Source organism: Aspergillus puulaauensis, chromosome 2 (assembly GCF_016861865.1).
Source record: "Aspergillus puulaauensis MK2 DNA, chromosome 2, nearly complete sequence".
In the NCBI taxonomy this organism is placed as follows: Eukaryota; Fungi; Ascomycota; class Eurotiomycetes; order Eurotiales; family Aspergillaceae; genus Aspergillus; species Aspergillus puulaauensis.
Window position 1 is genome coordinate 3,398,700 of NC_054858.1, and position 20,362 is coordinate 3,419,061.

General features: G+C 51.9%; 10 protein-coding genes across 10 annotated transcripts; 2 read left to right on the forward strand and 8 right to left on the reverse strand.

Moving 5' to 3' along the window:
* Positions 1-74: 74 nt before the first annotated feature.
* APUU_21396A (uncharacterized protein) lies at positions 75-845 on the reverse strand (the record flags this gene model as incomplete). Its single annotated transcript, XM_041700143.1, has 1 exon — positions 75-845. One exon carries the CDS (start codon positions 843-845, stop codon positions 75-77), a length of 771 nt encoding a protein of 256 aa, XP_041553158.1.
* Positions 846-3,432: 2,587 nt separating this feature from the next.
* Positions 3,433-3,681, forward strand: APUU_21397S (uncharacterized protein; the record flags this gene model as incomplete). The annotated part of the gene is made up of 1 exon (XM_041700144.1): positions 3,433-3,681. The coding sequence occupies one exon, from the start codon at positions 3,433-3,435 to the stop codon at positions 3,679-3,681; it is 249 nt and encodes an 82-aa protein (XP_041553159.1).
* A 345-nt stretch (positions 3,682-4,026) lies between these two features.
* APUU_21398A (putative extracelular cellulose binding protein (Cip2)) lies at positions 4,027-5,226 on the reverse strand (the record flags this gene model as incomplete). The annotated part of the gene is made up of 1 exon (XM_041700145.1): positions 4,027-5,226. One exon carries the CDS (start codon positions 5,224-5,226, stop codon positions 4,027-4,029), a length of 1,200 nt encoding a protein of 399 aa, XP_041553160.1.
* Positions 5,227-5,595: 369 nt separating this feature from the next.
* APUU_21399A (uncharacterized protein) lies at positions 5,596-6,540 on the reverse strand (the record flags this gene model as incomplete). The annotated part of the gene is made up of 1 exon (XM_041700146.1): positions 5,596-6,540. One exon carries the CDS (start codon positions 6,538-6,540, stop codon positions 5,596-5,598), a length of 945 nt encoding a protein of 314 aa, XP_041553161.1.
* Positions 6,541-7,357: 817 nt separating this feature from the next.
* APUU_21400A (uncharacterized protein) lies at positions 7,358-8,182 on the reverse strand (the record flags this gene model as incomplete). The annotated part of the gene is made up of 1 exon (XM_041700147.1): positions 7,358-8,182. One exon carries the CDS (start codon positions 8,180-8,182, stop codon positions 7,358-7,360), a length of 825 nt encoding a protein of 274 aa, XP_041553162.1.
* Positions 8,183-10,733: 2,551 nt separating this feature from the next.
* On the reverse strand, positions 10,734-11,468 carry APUU_21401A (uncharacterized protein; the record flags this gene model as incomplete). The annotated part of the gene is made up of 1 exon (XM_041700148.1): positions 10,734-11,468. The coding sequence occupies one exon, from the start codon at positions 11,466-11,468 to the stop codon at positions 10,734-10,736; it is 735 nt and encodes a 244-aa protein (XP_041553163.1).
* Positions 11,469-12,470: 1,002 nt separating this feature from the next.
* APUU_21402A (putative Patatin family phospholipase) lies at positions 12,471-14,886 on the reverse strand (the record flags this gene model as incomplete). Its single annotated transcript, XM_041700149.1, has 3 exons — positions 12,471-13,641; positions 13,698-14,542; positions 14,608-14,886. The coding sequence occupies 3 exons, from the start codon at positions 14,884-14,886 to the stop codon at positions 12,471-12,473; spliced, it is 2,295 nt and encodes a 764-aa protein (XP_041553164.1).
* A 1,044-nt stretch (positions 14,887-15,930) lies between these two features.
* APUU_21403S (WW domain-containing protein) lies at positions 15,931-16,432 on the forward strand (the record flags this gene model as incomplete). The annotated part of the gene is made up of 3 exons (XM_041700150.1): positions 15,931-16,126; positions 16,197-16,280; positions 16,350-16,432. The coding sequence occupies 3 exons, from the start codon at positions 15,931-15,933 to the stop codon at positions 16,430-16,432; spliced, it is 363 nt and encodes a 120-aa protein (XP_041553165.1).
* A 459-nt stretch (positions 16,433-16,891) lies between these two features.
* APUU_21404A (uncharacterized protein) lies at positions 16,892-17,960 on the reverse strand (the record flags this gene model as incomplete). Its single annotated transcript, XM_041700153.1, has 2 exons — positions 16,892-17,645; positions 17,704-17,960. The coding sequence occupies 2 exons, from the start codon at positions 17,958-17,960 to the stop codon at positions 16,892-16,894; spliced, it is 1,011 nt and encodes a 336-aa protein (XP_041553166.1).
* A 432-nt stretch (positions 17,961-18,392) lies between these two features.
* On the reverse strand, positions 18,393-19,980 carry NMD3 (ribosome-binding protein NMD3; the record flags this gene model as incomplete). Its single annotated transcript, XM_041700154.1, has 2 exons — positions 18,393-19,866; positions 19,919-19,980. 2 exons carry the CDS (start codon positions 19,978-19,980, stop codon positions 18,393-18,395), a joined length of 1,536 nt encoding a protein of 511 aa, XP_041553167.1.
* Positions 19,981-20,362: the final 382 nt, after the last annotated feature.

Consider the following 20,362-nt stretch of genomic DNA (forward strand, 5'->3'; position numbering starts at 1 on the left):
GAGCGGTGTTGAACAGCAAAACTCAGAAAGCAAGCAAACAAAGAGAAAAAAACAAAACGCTTGCATCTCAATATTCATCCATACAGATCGTCGTACGAAGGGACCAGTTCCTGCGCTGCAGGGATCGGCCCCGCGTCGCCAGCCTTCGTACCATGGGGAGGCTTCTTCTCGTGTTGCGGTGTATGTCGTGCGAGTCGAGGGTCGTCGACACTGAAACTAGTTCGCTGGGAGCTCGCTGTCCCTGGCACGGAGAATATCGCATCGGTCGATGTACTTTGGCCGCTGCAGCGGCGCATCCGAGAGGTAACTGATAATGGAGGTGATTTCGAACCACGAGAATTGGCATCTTCAGTTCCTCGCTTTTCAGATCCAAGCGCGGGGATGTCGTCTTCAGCCTCATCCGCCGAACTGTCACCATGTCGGTTTTCCTCCCAGGACTTTGGCAGAGTTATATGCTTGGGCTGAACGTGTCGTGTTTTGGGAGAACGGGTTTTCCCCTTCGCTTGACGTCGTACTTTCGCATCATAGTAGCCCGTAGGCACAGTTATGGAGGAGTCGATGAAGGCATCTTTTCGACTGGGAAGACCACCTCTGCTGATAGAGACTTGTGGTTGAGAGGGCGGTTTCAAGATTTGCTTCGGTTCTTGACTGTGGGCGTGATCGGTTGAGCGTGAGGATACTGGAGCGGTGGTCTTTGCAGAGGCTCTTTCATACTGGTTCCACGAGCCTTCGTTGGGGGAGGAAATAGCCACATCGCCCCATCGCGAGTCGAGTTCCGACGAGACTCTGCGCTTCCTCCGAATTTTCTCAATGATGGCTGTCATGATTTTCAACGGATTTTTCATATGGCGGAAGCCTGAAATGAGGGAGGACTTGGTCAACATGGGAGCACACAAGAACACCTGGAGATGAAGGGTCTATGTAGGCCAAAAAGGGCCGGGAGGCATGCCATGTAAGAACAGGGATGAGTAGGGCCACATGCACCTTCACCCACGCAAGTTGTGTACAATTGTATCCCAGGCTGTTGACAGCCTCTGCGGGGATGTAGAGGGCCAAAAAACGGAGTTGGAAGCGCAGAGGCAGGTAGTGTCGAAAGGTGCCGCAAAGCCAACCCTCTGCATGGGACGATGCGCTTCTATTGAAGCATAGTCCAGAGATAACCGCAGAAACAACTGAAAGAACCCACGTCGATGGGACGACTGGCAGTTGCACATCGAGATCTCCGCGATGACAGCTCGAATGGGCAGAGACAACCGGACATTCTAGGGACGAAGAGTCGACGGCGGGACGGGGGAGACGCGTACCGGGCCCGACAGTTTGGTTCACCACCCTCCTTGACTCTCGTCGCCCGACAAGGATGATTTGGAATTGGAGGGGCCAACAGCGCCACTGGAGGATCACCCGGGGGGAGAGCACGCTGACCTTGGGCATCGCGGCGGGATGCAGGCGCCCCAAGGAGCGGTAAGATTGACTCTCATGCCGGATTGAGAAGGAGAGGTCTGCAACACCGGAGAGAATAATGAGACATTATTCGGGGTAGAAGACGGGATTCTGCGCCTGGGCTGGTTTGGCGCTCAAGGCACACAGCAAAAGAGGGGTTCAAGAGGTGCGGCGCAGTCATCTTGCTGGAGAAGATGTCCATCATGATGGAGGCGCTGCTGCAGGCAGACTGACGGTCATCTTGGCACGGCGCTTGCTCGCATGCTGGCCAGGGGTTGGAGGGGAGACGCCGCCGCAGTCACCCAGTGTGATCAAAGACATTCCCTGCAATGCAACCTGGCGATGAGGCCATGAGGCCGCCGTGATGACGAGGGAGGAAGGAAGGATGACATGGAGGGGACGATGCCGGTGTCTGAATGGAGAGACAATCTAGCTTGCTTCAAGACCTAACAGGGGCCCGAATGGAGAGACGAGAGGACGAGACGGTCGCGACCAGGATGATCTGCCAGTGAAAAGAGTCCAGATCCAGCGGTGTTAGAACGGGCGGAACCAACAGCGCGCAGCGACTCCGACTGGCTCGCTGGTGCAGCCGGAAGAACAAGCACCGGATGATCGTCAGTCACACTTGTTGGGCCTTTAATGATCCGTTGTCAAGAAGTTAATAGCCGAACTCTGAAGGTCTTGCCAAAACTAGCAAGACGCGGCAAGTCCTTTGTCGGTTGGAGCCGCTCATCTGTCGTTAGTGTTGTGTTGTGTTGGTTGAAACTTAACACTGGCTATGCACAAACTATGTACAAACTGTGTGCATACTGTGTGCATACTGTGTGCATACTACCCATTTATGCACAGCCCGTTTGTTTGTCAACATCCACCAGTTAAGAAAGTCTTGCTTGCAGAACTTCCTATCAACTATTCACTCGAGTCACCTATAAAGTCCGATGCCACACCTTCCATGCTGTAAACAACAGCACGAAGATAAGTACGATGATATAGTTCATGGAGAACTCTTCTATATTCCACGGCGCAATTGCGGTCCAGCCCAGGAAGAAGATGAAAAACACGAGACCCCAGCCCGACATATGCACCCCACGGCCAGAATGCAGCTTTGAGGGGGAGCAGTGACTCCAACACATTCTGCAGCTGCATTGCGTTTCGGACGCGGATGTGACAGAAGCAAATGGACGTCCCAAGACATGATCACCTCGCCTGCCGTCAGGCCTGTCATTTCCGTCCCGCTATATTGCAGCACGGCGAAGACGAAGATCTGGAAGGCGCCCCTAAAGGTCCCGCTGGCCCAGCGATTGAGATACTCGTCCCCATGCCCATGAAGTAACCCGGTCCTATGACACCTCCAATGGCCATCATGGCCTAGGCAGGAACGGTCAGTAAGACCGAGTCCAGTGTTGCAAATAAGGGCGTACAGTACGTACCAGGTGGTGCTGTGAAAGCGCACGATTCAAGTTACCATCTGGAACTTTACAAAAAAGCCGAGTCCTGGCTGCCGGGGAGAGAGCCAGGTCGGTGCTGGTTGGAGTTAGGGCTTTGGTTCAGGGCCACTCCATAGCCACTACAATGGCTCGGCCCTTCCTTCATCGGTACCAGTGGCCGAAGTGGACTTTATGACTTCAATATATGTACAAAGATGCATATAACTGGAGATCCTCGTGCATCTGGTTGGTATATCTACAGGCGACCTCAGCCCCGCGATGCAGGCAACTCGGTCCTGACTCGGCCCGCAGACCATGGCCTTTATAAACCTGAAATTTATTGTCATCGATGATAGCAATGTTGTGCTTGATCCTTGGGATTATGGAGTTGATGGCAATGAGACTCAAACCCGGCATACTTAAGTACATGTCTTGCATATTTCTGATTATATTTGGATGGCTGATTCTTAAGTCTCCATGCATACGCGGAACCCTACGAACAACGACCCCGACTCCAACTACACTGCTTCCCCTGGACTTCATGCTCATCGTTGACCTCTGCGCTATGGAAGTCAAGCGCATCATCCGTCTTCTTCTAGGACAAAAGATCCCTCCTCGAACAACCCTAAAGCTCTACCAGGTCGTGCAGCCCGAGGGCACCTCCTTCAGCGTCACCATCACCGGCCATCTCATCTCATCGAATTGGAGAAATGGCGCTTCCGCGTCGGCTTCAACTGGCGCGAAGGGCTCACGCAAAGCCCGCGCATTGAGGACTTCCCGATCATGCCGGCGGAGACTGCGCAGGCTCATCTGAAGTTGTGTAACTTTGCGCTGTTTAATCCGATGAATGATGTACCTGGGTCGAGGTAGGGGAGTAATAAGAGTGTGATGTATCAGGCGCCGAAGGAGGAGGTTGGTCATTTGAGGGCTACCACTGCCTTGGTAGTACGAAACTTAGTTGGTATGTTTATTATATTTACTGCAATCAACTCATGGTTAATATCTATGCTGAAGATAATGATGGTGATGATGATGGTGGTTTCTGCGGGGAATTAGAGTAGGGCCGACATATCAGTCTATCGCAAATAACATGGACAGGACTGATAAGGATGCTCTTCTTCCTGACGGGCAGCTCTAATACCTATCATACGCTGGTGACCTACAAAACTGGCACGTCCCAATCGATCCAGGCATCACGGTCAAACCCCAAGTTGGGATAATCCTTCTCAACATCCGTATCAACCCCCTCCTCACCTAGCAAAAACCTGCGAAGAAACACATCCAAATCACCACTCTGCTCCTCCGGAAACTGGCAATGGCCATGGTCACTCGCCAACGAATACCCCATCCGATCCTGCACGCCCAGCGCCTCCCAAACCCCCCTCGCAGCCTGCATACACCCCAGCGACGACCAAGGCCCCAACCACTCATAACCCACATTATCAAGCGAGAGCAGTGCCCGCGGGGCAATCAATCCAGCCAGCATATGGTGGTCAAACGGCAGGGAATCCACATCGTCAACATACACCTCGAACGAGGTCGAGAACCATACATTCTCCGTAACGATCTGGCTTGCTGTCTGCACAGACCCAGCCCCGGACTCTGCATCTTCGGCGTCCGCCAGCCGCCAACATCCTGACCCGCCCGTGCCTGATTCCTGGGGAATCGTCAGGGCGATCCGGTCGTCGAATGCACCTGCGACTAGCGCGCCTTTGCCGTTGCGTGAACAGCCCGTGACTGCTAGTCTGGTGGTGTCGATGTTAGTAGAGTTAGAGCCAGACTGCTCCAAAGCGTCAATAAGGACGGATACACCCCAGGCCCAGGCGGTCATGGCAGATGCCGAATGGTCTGCCCCATAGAGGTCGTAGAATAGGCCTTTTCCACGACTTGAGGTGTCGGTTTGTTCGGCGATTAGGTCGTTGGGGAAGGTGATTGTTGCGATGCCTTCGGGGAGAGGGAGACTAAGGCCGCCGTAGGCGATTATGGCTGGGTATGATCCGTTGCCGGTACCGGTTCCTGATGTCGGGTACGATATGTCGACGTCGAAGGAGATGCTCTTTCCGGACGAGGATGCTGTGATTGAGAGGGTGGTGCTGGATGGAGTTGCAGTGATTGACGACGGGGTGGGTGGTTTCTCGCCGAGCTCGAGCTGTTGCAGGAGTGTGGTGATGTGTGCGCGCCGGCAGGCCCAGTCGTCTGTACTGGAGATGCGGCCTTCTTGGGCAGGATACCAGGAGAATGGGTCGGGGAGGGTTGAGATGGGTTGTAGAGACGGGGAAGAGGGGAGGGAAGGGCATTGGGCTTGGACTTGGAGGAAGTCCAGAGCCAGAGCGAGGATGAGTTTGCGAATAGGAGCCATTGATAATGGTATTTGTTGTATACAGTATCATACCCAGTCTCTCTTTATAGGTGGCTGCTTCCATCTGTCCGAAAGCTGTTGGTCGTCTATTTGCATCCAGGCTTCGAATACATTAGGCTGAATGGATATAATTGTAGCATCATCCAGCTGAAACAGTCGAGGCTGAAACGATCAAGGCCGGAGTCCGATCCCAAACAGTAAATCCGTACAGTAAATCTGCAGGGAACTCACTCATAACCAGGATACGTACAGCTGAAACAGTCCGCTCCCTAAAGGGCACCTTCCGTGGCATCGAGCCATAATCAGTCTCATCCACCCAGACTGAACCCAATGTCTGATTCAATGTCTGCATCTATAATATACCAACTATTACCCACTGGCATGCCCCCTCTCCCCAATCGCCTTCTTCACCCTACTCGCAAACACATCCCACGGACAAGAACACTTCCAAAGCCCACAAAGACTCACCCCGCCATGCGCCTCATGCTGATGCTGGCCTGGCCCATCCCCATATTCCGGACCCGACGAGTCACTCGCCCGCCTCGCAACATCCACCAGCCGATTCAGAATATTAAACTCCAGCTTCAGCTTCACACTATAGATCAGCCCCTTCGCCGCCGTCTGCGACGCATACCGACCCGTGAATTCCAGGACCAGAATACACACATCCAGCCCCAAGACACCCAGGTTCATGTATATCAGATGCAGCATGAGCCGGCGCCCAGCCTGCCCGTGCGCCTCGCTTAGCGTCCCCCCCATGTAGAAGAGCTTGGACATGTAGTAGAGGTAGAGGGTTGAGATGATAGATTCCTGGACGAAGAAGAGCGCCACCTGGATGCGCTCGAGGACGGCGTACGGGAAAATGAAGCGCTGGAAATCCGCCGAGTTTGCGCCGTAGCAGAGCACGATGGTGGGGATGTGCAGGACGATTGCATTGACGATGATCATGGCTAGGACGGAGCGAAGGATTATACGCCGGCGCACGATGAGGTGCAGGCGCGAGTACAGAACCAGCGACTGCCCGGTGACCATGGCGCACCAGCCGAAGACGATCAGGGTTGCGTAGAAGGCGGGGATGTTGTCTGCGATGTGGAAGTCTTTCAGGATGAGGCCGACGGCGTAGACGGCGATGCCCCAGGAGGAGAAGAGGAAGCTCCAGAAGTAGAGGCCCGCGCGGCGCTTGAAGGTGAAGAAGAGAAGGAAGGTGAGCTCGATGACATTGTAGAGGGCGATGGAGAGGACGGAGGTGACGACGTAGGTGACTGAGGTTGGGATTTGCGAGTTGAGGTTGTTGCCCTCATCGATTAGGGACATTCTTTTCTAGATGTTCATACGAAGCTGTTGATATCTACCAACGTGGTTGGGTTGATACCGCTTCGGTGTCTCGCCGTGGCAGACTACGCAGCGACTACTTGGTGTACGTATAGTTAACTACACATTCTTTCCCTGATAACTGGTATCATATATTTGTCAGGGACGGCGAACCCATGACATCTATATCTAATAAGCATCTACCATGGTACAACTAGCACGGCCAACGTGGCGGAGTCAGTCTATGACGCATGGTTCACACGAGCTCTGATAGAGCGTTGACGTCTGTTCCATGGTTTACCAGACCCAACAGTCTGGATAGGCCGTTTTCAGTCTCTCCTTGGGTATTTCAAGCGAGGCTAATTATGGTCACCCGGCCGAGATGCTGGAGCTTTAGGTTAACCTCTATTGTAGCTAGTGCTGTTTTATCTTTATACAGGGCATGCTGCAGTCGGGTGGCCGGTTGTGGAAATCCGAGTAGCAATCCTATTGTCTACCTTATTTGAGCAGAATGCATTATGAATTGTCTAGATCGGCTACTACCGCTCGTTCGCTATTCGTGGATAGAGTGTAATTCATTATCATTATCCCTAACTTCATACCATGACTGAAAGAGCCATAACGGCATCTTAAATCAACAGGACCATAACATCCGTGCCGAAATCATAGGATATATTTAAACCCCATAACGCCAAATCCTGACCAACCGGTCTGCATTCCCATGCTCCAAACTCCAAAGCGCTAACAAAAGAACTCGAATAAAAACAACGTCTCGTCTTTTGGACAGCCTTCCCAAACGGCCTTCTGTATTCTGTGTCCATCACAGATTCGTTATCAAACGAGACAGGACCGGTCGCGGACGGCGAGGTCCTCGCTCCTCAGACGTTGATTCCCTTGAAGCGCTATTTGAACTAGACGACGCCGTTGTCGTCACTGCCCCCGAAGACGATGTCCAGGTTGATGCAGGCCCAGACCCAGACCCAGACACAGCAGGTCCAGGCTGATATTGATACGACTGCTGCTGCTGCTGCTGAAACCACGACGAAGACTCAGGCGTGGTCGGCAGCATACCAGAGACCGTATAACCTCGAGTGTTCCGATTCGGATTCCCAACAGTACTCGAGCTAGACCGTGGCCCGTCAAACGCGGACGAGAACCGCGCACTGATTTGCGAGTAGCGCGAGGGATCGTAGCGCGCGTGCAGGGTTTGATATGCCGGGGGTGGAGATTCGGGGGTAAGATGCTGGGCCCGGGTTTGCGCCTGGGGCTGGGGCTGCCCTGTAGTCAATGTCGATAAGGTTGTTGAGGCCGGTGCAGACATCCCTCTTGTCCGATGTCCAAGGGCGGGTCTGTCTTGTTGTCCTCCTGTCTGTGCTTGTGTCGGTGCCTGTGGGTAATGTGGGTACGCTGCTGGAGCTGTTGCCGCCGTGGTAGATGTAGGCGGCGGCGGCGAGGTCATCGGGTAATAGACCTGGTAATCCTCTGGGGTGACGGAGCGGGAGTTCAGCTTGGATGAATAGCCCGTGCCGGTGCCTGGTGTGAGCTGGTAGTCGATTAGACGCTCTTCGCATTGCTTGATGCGGTCCCATTTACGCTTTTTGATGAGGAAGAAGATGATTCCTGCGGTGACTGGTAGACAGGGCATGTTAGCATGTCTGCCCCGGATTATTTATCTCTTATGTATTGATGAACGCACTGGCAATAGCGGCAACACCACCGACCACGACACCGATGATTATCCGGGTTGTTTTGTCGCTGGGGCCGGGGTCTTCGTCTGATGAGAGCGAGCGCGAGTCGGCGCGAGGGGAGAGGAACATGTTGGAGAGACCACCATAGAGTAAAGGAGGGGCAAGGATGAGCCAGTCAAGGACAACCAGACAGCTGGCTAAGCTCTGAACCGTGCCTGAAGCTGACTGAAGCTGACTGCAGCAATCTTCAAGCAGTGGCCAGAGGGATGCAGGGCCCCCGGCTTATGAAGAAGTCAAGCGAGCTGCCATTGTTTGAGAACTGAGGCTAACAGCGAGAACGCCTATCAAACAGTCGACTAGAGTTATTTTAATCCCCGGCAGATTGAGTTTAAAATCTGAAACGACGCAAAATGGCCTATTTCTGCCAAAAATAGCGGCATTTGGAGCGTCAAGATGCAGGGAGGTTGCTTTTTTTGGGCTTGACGATGGGAACAATTGGCTGGCAGTGCAAGTTGGAGAGGCACGCGAGTCAGAGCGCAAGCGCCTGGATTTGTGAAGGATCGAGCGAGCAGGCCCTTAAAATAGTAGACTAATTATTAGACTAATTATTAAAATAGTAGACTAATTAACTGTCTTTGTGTTGGCGCCGTTGGTGCCACACTTTACGAGCTCTCCAGTACTCCGTAAACAGTGTAGTATAGCAACCAACTAACTCTGTATTCTACTCGGCATACGGTCGAAACAACTGCATCCCCGTCTGCGTGAGAAACTCAAGACTCACCCCCTCGCCCACAAAAAACACTGCGCCCTCGTGGAGATCCACCTTCTTCTCCCCCGTTACAACCAACTCACCACTGCCCTTGGTCACAACAACTATACTCGGCCCTCCAATCGCCTTGTGCTTTTCGCTCTCGCCAGGCCCGAGCACTGTCGCCAGCACATTAAACTCCGAGAACGGCGGCGCGTACACGATCGTCCGTCCCGACTCGCCCCTGTCGGACTTTTCATGTCCCAACTGAGCCTGCTCGGGGCTGTGCGGTTTGAACGAGAGCGCCCGCGCGAATTGTTCGACGTTGTTCCTGTCAGCCTGTGGGCAGAATCCTGTCGCCAGGACGTTGTCCGACCGCGCCATGCACTCGAGGATGTCGCCATTCAGGTACGCGTGGATGCTGTCGGCGGGTACGCAGACTGCCTCGCCGGGCTCTAGGACCATGTAGTTCATCAGCAGCACTGCCACGAGTGCACCGGGGTCTGACTCGGGGTATTGCTTGCTCAGCCGATCGAGTAGGCCCGGGACGTAGTGTTGGCTCCCTTTGAATTCGGACGCGGGCAGTGCAAGCAGCTGCGTGACCGTCTCAGAGACAGTCTGCGGCGGCAGTTGCAGTATTTTCTGGCAGATTTGGCGGAGGAGTTCGTCGTCGAAGGTCGCGTGGGGTGGGACGAACTGATCCAGCGGTTTGGTTGTCATTAGTTCCTTGATGTCCTTTAGTGGCTTGAAGCCGGCGAAAAGCTCGAACTTGGATAGCGCGACCGCGATCTCGGGCTTGTGGTTTGGATCGCCAAAGTGCTCGGGGTCTGTGAGGTTGAGTCGCTCGGCGAGACGCTTGTCTGGGTGCACTTGGAGTGGGAGGGCTTTGTCGAACGAGAGGATCTGTTCTTGTTAGCATCGCGGTCATTATACCGGCGTATCTTTCTTGCTCACCTTCGGCAGGAAGGGAAGGCCACTCCCAAACCGCGCCTTGACTGACTGTCCAACCAGCTCGGGCTTTCGTTTCAGATAATGATCCAGTGTCTCCCCGGTGCAGAGAACTCGCGACGGCACTGTGGGATATGTGCCCATCCACATCTAGCCCAGTCCGTCAGTAAACCATACTCTCAACCCCCTTTGAAGCCCCACCCACCTCAGAATAATGCTCGCTATCATCCAAGCCCGTGGAACCAGTTGTGCGATTCCAAAGCTGTCCAGCGAGCGACTCCTTCCCTTTCTTCCCCCATGGATCGTGCTATCGTGGAAACCAGTTAGACGGCGACGAACCAAGTTAAATAAAGTATATGGCCTACCTTAACACCGCATTTAAGCTGAACTACGTCTTCTATCATGATGACCGAGTCTTCAGCTTGAACAATTGCTTGCAATGGCGACATGCGACATGCGACGTCGGAGGTTGAAGCTTATATACCTGCCGGAATAACCAGGCCAGACCACTTGTCGTCATATTCCAGACAAGAGCCTGGACCATCCAATCGGTCCGCTCCCCTGGAGCATCTGTCAGGGAAATCGCAGCCTCTCAGTCGTTGATCTGGATCTGGATGTGGTTCTGCTTCTTGGAATTGGAGAGCCAAGTTGACCGCGTCAGATTGACGTCACTACCTACAACTACAACTACAGAGTATGAGGAACCAGAGTCAAAACTGGAAATCGTAGTAGTATTAAATAATCAAATATCTGCCCGCTAATAACAGGGTAATATCGCAGAAATAGTTTTTAATATAAAATAAAGTCGTAACTCATCCATAAATATCCTCCGCGTCAGGAACCATCACGGTCGTTAACCGCCGTGCCGCCCGGCGCTTCTTCTCTGCCGCAGTATACATCGACTTTTCTGTATAATTGTATTCTGTCCGTCCTCTCGGAACAGCAATGTCCAAGTCGTTATATAAATCTAGGTCTCGCCGATCTTCGAGCTGAGCTTGAGCCCGCGATTGCGATCGCGACTGTGGTGCTGGTCCAACGGGGAGACCTGCGTGACCCCAGGTCCCTGCTGCTAGATGCGGGCTTCTATTCCCCGTCTTTGGTGAGATGTAGTTGTATTGGTATTGCGGGCGAGGTCTCTGATTTTGGCTTTGGTTTTGTGATGTGGCTGTCTCGGGGACGTAGTCTGTTCGGCGGATGGGTTTGTATATGAATTCTGCGCCTGTGCGGCTCCCTCCTCCCGTTGAAGCTGGTATAGAAACAGCAGCCGGGTTGGGTGATGGCAAGGGATCGGTATGTGGTCGGTATACGGGAGAGCTGTGGTTATAGTTTGCTTCGTAGGGTGCTGGAGAGTGAGAGGGCGAGGGAGCGGGTGATTTGCTCGGGCGGTTCTTGAGGCGGATGGAGAGTCTGCGCGGGTTGAGGGTCTTCATGGCGAAGGAGTTGGTGCGAGAGACGGGTGTTGATTTGGATTCTGTGAGGGGGACGATGTCGTCCTCGAGACGTGATGGTTTGGAGGTGTTTTGGATGCGGAATCGGGGGAAAGACATTATTAGATATGGACGGAGTAACGGTGCTTGTATAGTATCGAGCCCTAATGCCCAGAGAAGTGCCACAAGCCAAGGCTGTTTGATCGCCCACCACAAACCGGGTGGGGGGCGGGCTGATATAGCTTGTCGCGGCAGCCATGTTTCTAATTTTGACGGCTGCTGAATTCCTCCGTGATGCGTAGCAAGTTACAAGGGTGCATGAAACCCCTGGTAGAATTAATCAAAAGGCCCTCTCCAAACCGTGCTGATCCTCGCTGCTGTTCCGTAGCAGAGCGCGGAATAGCCGCCCAGGCAAGTCTGAACGCAGTGAGCGAGCGGGGAGCTGCATTAGCCCCGTTTAGGAGCTGTCTAGTGCTTGTTGATCCTGTTCTTTTTCCATTAATAGCTGAATCGATCTATATTAGGTCCGTTAAGGTGGTGGTGTGTGGGCTAATTAGCACGGGTTAATGCAGGTTAATTGTTGACAATTTTAGAACTGCCCTAACTCCAACTTGCCTTCATGCATGCTAGTCAGTGTGATGAGCGTACATTATCACCTGCCTCTCGCTATAATTAGTCCTAATTTATCTTCTTTTGTTTGTGACAGCGTCTCGCAGAACAGGCGAATCACTCTAGCCATTTGTCTAATACGTAGTAATAGTAGTCTATGCGACAAGCATCCCAGTCCGCGCTTGAGCCAGCGTATTCCGTCCTGAGTGTATCCAATAACGCCACCATGCAAATCCCCCAAGGAGAAGTGTGCAAAAAAGAAAAATCCTATGTGCAGATGCAACCCAAAACAAATACAAAATGTCCAGACGCCAGTTGCCTCGCGCAAGGATATCAAATATAGAAGAAACCTTTCGTGAATCACGTAAAATGCACCCTGTATCATCTCAGAAGTTGTGTAAGCGCCAGTCATGGCCTTGTGCATATAATGTTCGGTGTTCCGATGAAGCGCTGATCATGCAGCAGCGAAGCATCATACACTGCGTGTCGCAACTTGATAAGCACCGCAGAAGATCAACATTTCGGTGTAGCAGGTGTCATTCTGGGAGCCAACCGAGGCGGAGACATTGACCGTGTCGGTAACGTATAGCGCCTGGAAGTTGGAGAAAGCGAGCCAGGGCGGAGCTTGTAAGAACCAGAATTTTTGGCGGGGTCTTCAGAAGATGATGCCAGTGGCGGTAACGAAGGTGTCGACGACGATGTGGATGAGGAGAGTTTCGAACACTCGATACTACATTCGGGGTCCGGCGAGAAATAATTATGCTCAGGCACAGAAAAACCGAAAGACGGCCCCGCGTCCGTCCCGCGTTCGCTGCTAGAGACAAGCTCCAAACTCCTAGGTCCGACCCCAGAGTCGTGCATCCAGGCCCAATCCATCATTTCTAGATCGGCTTTCGACTGGCTTGATTCGAAGCTGTGAGATAACGATCTTCCGACTCTCGCTACACCAGGTCGCCTCAATCGGCTTGCAACGCGCTTCCTCTTCTCGATCTCGTGATTGTAGGATCCCCTTCTCCTACGTCCACGGTCTGCACTACCGTCGGTTGAACGGTAAAGTGCGTTCACCGTCAGGTTTGCCTGGCTGTGAGCTAAAGCTACTCGTGCGCGCATTTTCTGGATGGCAGAGTCCAGGGCTAGCTCGATAGCGCAGTGATTGCGGATCCGTGCAAGCTTCGGCCATGTCGCTCGCTCCCCGCAAAGACATGCTTTGAGCATAAAGTCGGTGGTCGGGTTTTTCAGTATCCGAGGAAAGTGCGCGTAAAGAATCTCTGGATAGATGTTGATGTCTCCAGAGTACTTCTGGTTCATGATTGAGATGGTCTTGGTAAATGAATTCGGAAAAACGCCAAGTTCCGTCAATACTGCCATTCGATGCATAATCTCGTCCTTTGCAAGATGCGAAACGGTATGGAAGAGTCGAGTGGCCTTTGACGTTGGTACAGCCACACTCTTCGGCTCATCATCCTTTGGGAGGAACGGCACAATATGTGGGTTTACCTGGGAAACGATGAAATGGTTGACGTTGAACATTTCTGACAAGCGGTTCATGGGCAAGTCACCGTCCACAGACCCGTCTATATACTGTTTGTGGAGGTCATCCCATGGGACAGGCTTGCCCGTCATTGGATCCTTAGCCATGAGCGTAGACGGAGAAAAGACTACTGGGACCGAACATGATACGGCACTAGTTATCGCCGTTAGTACAACATCCCCTCAACGAAGAATATGCAAGTAACTTACACAGCAGACCAAATCAAGACGTTGGGGGCCGTGATATAGTTCAAAAGCTTCGGGAGTTCGTACACCCCAACGCTGGAAACACATATGTTGAGAATCCTGCGTGTTCGGTTATATGCCTCTTGAAAGGTAAGGTCTCCAAGCCAGTTTCTCATGGAATTAGCCAGGTGGTTGATATCTAAAAATGCTCCGTGTTTGAGAAATCGTGCGGTCTTGTGGAAGATATTTTCCTCGCTATCTTCCTCGTCAAACACAGAGAAATCACCGTAAGGGAAAGAGGCCAGCAGAGCAGGGAGTTCATCCTCGGTGCGAGTGCAGAATACTGCGCAGACGATACTGCCGGCAGAGGCGCCCGAGATAATGCGCGGAAGAAGATTGGACATCCAAAGCGATTTCAAGACACCGATATGATTCATTCCAAAGGTAGCCCCACCCGAGAAGAGAAGCGCACTCCGGCCAAAGGCCTGTCGCGCAGCTAAGAGCTGGTCAAGGATATACCTCGTCTCCGCCGCATCGCACCGGTTGCCGCCGGACACTTCCACCAGAGACGATATCGTCTCAACGGCCGACGTTATATAATGGTCGATCAGGTTCTTGGTGCCAAAATGGGTGTGCTTGTAAAGGGAGACATTGCTCATGCCCCCCAGATCACGACTTAGCGAGGTGCGAATCAGGTGCAGCATGCGGCTAACATCGCAGCTTTGGCGAGCGACTTCCAGCTGTTCGAGGCGCTCTCGAACAAGAACCGGGTCATACTCGTCGCACTCAAACGTCTCCTTCCACGCATTGTTATTTTCGAGTTCATCCAGTTCGCGGGCGCATTCTTTCCATTCCTCGGCGGAAACAGCCTAAAATAAAGACAATCAAATCAGCAAGCAATGTAACTCCCCGGCAGACAACAAGGGCGGCTCACATTACGCAACCGCAGGTACAAGACTTGCTTGCGCTCATCCGTCTCGGAGCGCGGTTCCTCCTCGAATCCGTGCTTGCTCGATATAACATCGTCGGACTTCCATACGCTGCCAGCCCACGAGAGCGAACCTCGCACGACCGAGGCCAGCGACGGCACGGTATCCAAGTTCAGGCGCGGACGGTAGCCATTCCGGGCGGAGTCTCGTGAGGCATGGTTGGCGGGGTGTTTGCTCTTGCCATGCCACGTTGAGGGTATCAGTGGATCGGTGACAGGCGACATAACAAGTTGGACAGCAAGGGCTGGGTATCCATTCGGCAAGAAAAGCGGCGACGTAGTCGATATTTAATGTCGGGGGATCGTCGCAGTCAGCAGAGGGAGCGAGGGCTGAAACTTGGCGATCGCGGCCGAAAACCGGGGTGAGATTAAAGAGTTGGAGAAGACGAAAATCATCATTCATAAAATCGTCAAATCATCTGGGAGGGTCAGGCGAGAAGGCAACGAGTCACGAGGGTCTCCAGGCTCCAGCTGGTTCGGCCATTCTGGGGAACAAAACTCGTCAGCCCAACTGGCTCGTCCCTCGAAAATTCGCCTTCTTCCCCACATTCCGACAATCATCCGCTCGTCAAAATGACAAAATGGCAATGCGCTCACTCAGTGGCTCATCTGTATACGCGATCACGTGGGTTGAACATGAATGGACATAAAAGCAATAGAATGCATATTAGCATGGTTATAGGGTGATATTATTCCATGTGCTTCTACAAAATTTGTATGGCATAGCCACGATACTAAACACAAGGGCTGCTGCAACACACTCCGGGAAAATATATAGTGGTCGGATCACCTATATAAAAACCTAGTCATTTTTGCAAAACCAGGCTTAACCAGCATGCGATGGCGTGATTGAGGCTCTAGAAAGTCTATATATATAGTACAAGGCTCTGGAACCTTGAAATAGAAATGCAACAGCCAAGTAGCCAGCCCAATACAGAGCAGTATCCGGATATACTGGCAAATACGGGCGGCCGCAAGGATGCAGCAAGATGGGTCTGACCGGCAGGCCATTATGAACTATTCAAAAGGGCCACGGCCACCTTCCGCCGCAACAGCTTGCCTGACCTCGACTGGGGAAGGAGACCCCTGCACAAAGTCCTGGCAGTGTTCAGCAGTATATTACGGCTAGAAGAGCAGGTGCCCTGCTGCCCCGGCTTAGACTGGACAGACCTCCAGGGCTGCCGATATATAAATACTATTACTTACTGGATCCTAAATATTGCGTTTCTCGCCTACTCCTATTCAATCAGTCTCCTAAACACCTTGACCATGCCATCAGCCCATCCTGCCCCTCAGAGCACCCCGCCGCCGCTCCCCGAGGGCTGGATCCAGGAGTGGGACAAATATCACCAGCGTGCATACTTTGTCGAGACGAAAACGGGCGCTGCGCAGTGGGAGTGCCCGAGAGATCCTAGGCAAAGCGAAAAAGAAAGAGAAAGTGAGAGCGAGAAACACAATTTGCATGGTGAGTTCGGTTGCAGACTGACGACCTGGTCTTTCCTCCTTACTGCCTCCTCGGCCACTAATGTTCCAAGACGTGTATCAACAGTGTAACACAAATACTACTAGTCATCGGCCCAAGAAGGATTCGTGGAGATACGATGCTACCAATACTAGCAGTAAGTGGCCTTTATGCCAAGTGTGCTTAGAACAAGGGTTTTGCATCTGACATGTTGATGACTGAGAAGAACCGAGCGAGGTTTCGCTGTCAGAAACAGGGCCATGGGCACCCTCAGATAGCGAGATTGACAAGGTGGATAGGATTATTTGATCTTTGGTTCTTGTTTTGTATGGTTTTTCGGTGCAATACCTCTTACCTGGGCAGGACCCGGCTATATACAAAACCTCCCAAACACACCACCCCTTGCGACTTTGCAAAGTTATTTCTCGACTTTGTGTATTACTTTAGTCTTTATGATACCCGGTACTGGTGGCCTTTACCTTGGCACGAGGCGCGGGACCCTTGGCATGAGCTGGATTAGAGTTGGATGTCCTACATACAGATGAAGCACTATCTCACACCCCTAAACATTGCTCTTGATCTGCATTACTCTGAGAACTCTGGGATGATCCAAAAAGAAAAATATTCTTGAGGGCCAGCCTGACAAATGTACGTATTTTCCAGGATTCCGTAGAGGCAGGTGCGTGATAAGGGTAATTGGAATAGCCCTAAGTTCGTGACACATTATTAAGTAGACTTAAAACCCCATCATCGTAAACTCAGCAGTAGTCAAGGCAACCGATTCAACCACGTCCGCAATGACTGTCTTGCCTCGTGCTCGACACCATCTTCCCTCCAGAAATGCCCCGCTCCCTCAATCTCAGTTGACGTGAATAGACTTTGGGGCCCAGCACTGAGCTCGCTTGACCATTTTCGTAACTTGCTCACAGAGGTAAACGTATCCTCGTCACCGTAAATCGCGAGCGTGCGATGTGTGCAGAGCTGCTCTGCAGGTTTGGGGCAAGGAATATGTCTCCGTTGCCCTGATGCCCGAGTGTCCACCTCCAACGATAGATCCAGGAACAAGGTCAGAAATAAGTTGATGGGAGGTAAGAGCGGGGAAACAAGAAGATATGAAATTGCCGTGCTAGAAGATTGTAGCAAATCCTTTGCCTCTTGGCCTGCACTCTGCGCAACTGGATTCGGTGAGGGTTGAGTTGATCGTGGAATATCGTCTTTTGACAATGCGCAGACAGTCTGTGCTGTGAGGAGAATCCCGTGGGCTGGACTGCCTTGTATGCTGTCCTTGAAAAGATCCGCGACAACCTCATTTCCTGGCAGGTGAGATGCGAGTAGCGACCCGTACGAGTAACCGCCAAGTATGAGGTGGATCGCTTCGTCAGAACTCCGTTTATCCGATTGAGAGGCAAGCTCCAGATTCAAGCACCGCAAGTAAAACAGCATGAACCCATAAAACGAAACATAATCTGCCAGTTCAGGCTTCGCGGTCCAGCTAGTCCGCCCTTGAGAATCACCAGCGCCACTGGTACATCATCAGCAGTAAGTCCATTATTCAAGGACAATATAAGGGAGGATAGCACCGAAAATTGAATGTGCCAACTACGTAGCCTGCGTCAAGCAGTTCTCCGCCGATAAAGCTCACGACCGGATCGTCATAACAGCCCCCGAGTGAAGCGTATGGATGCGCGACGACGGCTCCCCGAACGCGCCATTGGGAAGTATTTGCCAAATCTGATACTAGTTGCTGTGGGAGATATATCCGACAAGAGAGCTGGATGCCGTCATAGATAGATGGGATGGTGAAGGAGTGGGTTGGAGAGGGGAGATGCTTTGCCATGACTTGGCCGGAGAGCTGCCGCCTTAAGCAAATATCGCAAATGGGGGGCCGTGTGTCGTTGGATATCACTGAGCAGAAGAAAGTCAACGCTTAGTTTCTTGTGTCCGTAAAGTTGGGCTCCATGGCGCTTTCTGTCGGTGAAGGTATGGACTGCGTGTTGATAGTGGTGGGGCAGCGATCGTACCGTCACTCTTTGTCCAGGCGGTCTTCCAGGTTCTCGCCCAGCCATCCCGGATTATGATATAGTATTCTATGGAGTCATGGACACGGATCTATGAATATACAACCCCACTCTTAGAATTTAAAGGTTACAAGGCTATGATGGACTTCGTAAATTAAGGAACATAGTCAAGTATTGGGAACATAATGAGTTGTGCATGGCTTGCGTGACTGAAATCTGCCCCAGTTTTATTCATACTAATTGCTAAACGTCTATCCTTGCATGTTGTCGTCGATTTCGAGTTCGTCAAAGTCATCCAGTAGCTCATCCATGTTGATTTTCGGTACCTCCTCCTCGTCATCGTTCATCATGTCAGTGTCCGCAACACTCGCGGTGTCATCCTTCTGCTTGTTCTTGTATAATGCCAGCGTCTGGCGAAGATCCTGGTCCTCTTCTACATCACGCAAGAACAGCTCAAAGTCATTCTCCACAGACTCTTTGTTGTTCGGTAGGAGGTAGGGATCATGTTCCGTGTCCATACGCTTGAGCTTCCACTTGCGCTTGCTGTGCTTCGAGCGTCTTGGGTAGTATTTCTTGACGAGAACGACGTCTGGAATTGTGGACTTGTAGGTGTTGGATGCCTCGATCTCGTCAAACTGGGCGTTGTTGAAGTTGGACCCCGTCAGCATATAGCCCAGGACAGAATCACCAGGATGAATAATGCTGCCGAGATGCGTCCGAGTGAAAAATTGCTTGTCCCCACTGAAATCAGACGCCCGAGCGACAGTCACTTCAGACTGGAACCATTTACCCTTGTTGTATCCAGTTGGTTCAACGTCCAGGACAATGAACTCGACAAGATCTTTGGCCTCTGCTAGAGAGGTAAAAGGCGCTCGCCAGTATATCCGTGAACTGAGGTCCGCGGTCTGAAGGGTGTTGGTGTCAAGAAAGCTGAGCGAGGTGCCGATCCGTGTGCAAAGCAACAGGGGAGAGATATTTCCTAGTTGTTTCGCGAGCTTGATCGGGAGAACCACCAGATCGTCCTTGCAGACAGGCACAATCTTGGCAGAGTAGGTGAACTTGTAAGATTTCGTCGATGTATGGATATCCTCGGAGATGATCTGTTGCGACTTGCTCACTTCTACCGGCACTGCAGAATGAAGGAAATCAAGGAACCCCTCCGCATGATTCCGCTGAGCAAAAAAGAAATCGATTCCGTTCTTGGCCTCCTTGATGTTGATCGTGTTTTGGTGTGCTCTGTGTTTGAGGATGAGCTGTTCGAGGTACAGGAAGGTTCGCTTGTGGAGAACGTTTTGTCGCACTTGGACGGAAGCCCGCCATGTGTTGGGGGTGTATGACTTTTGACACTCCGGGCACTGCTGGTACATGACGATGTATATGACCTCGAAAGTCTGTTGTAAAATCACGCCGTCGGACACCGAGTCTTGAATGGTGAGCTTGACCTTGATTCTACGCGAGTGCGGTTCGGTCCAGATGAATCCAGCGTCAATCACTCGAATTTTGTTCAGTCCCTTCAGCTTCTTCAAACACAGCGCCAACAACTCTCGCGACTCGGGGGCAGCGACCTGCCATGAGGTCGGTGGTAGGAGCCAGCGCTCGCAGTCGCGACAAAGGTTAAGGACTGCCTCTCGTTGAATTCCTTGGGATATATCGACCTGAAGTTTCATGCAATCGGGACATATCGTCGTTCCAACTAAGGGCGCCCCGCAGTTGTAGCAGAGCGTTCTGGGGATAAGTTAGATAACTGCATTTTCCGTGTGAAGGAGGAAATTCTTACGTCGGTGTCTCGCCTGCATCGTTGGTCTGTGGTGCCATAGGCACCGGGGTATCAATATCCATCTTGATTTTTTTTTATCCGTCAAAACTTGGTGTTGTCTAAATGAGTCAACAGGAGTGCGCTCTCAACTTTCACCATCGGAAAAAAAAGTTCGCCCCTCATCGGATTACTCAGCTGATTAGGATTGATAAGAAAATAATGCCTCAGGCATTAGTTTGCACTGCTAAAGCCCTTGGCATTTTGTATGAGGCAAAACCCAGCAAAACTATGGACTGCCAAGGTGCATTAAAAACGTAATCAGAATGAAAATCTTGGAACATTGGGAGAAAGATTTTTCTTCTTAGAGTAATGTACATAGTGTGGTATATATAGTCGGGAAGGGGGTATTGATATATTGTGACAGAAAAGCGCCTCGATTTACTTACAAATACAGGGCCGTATTGT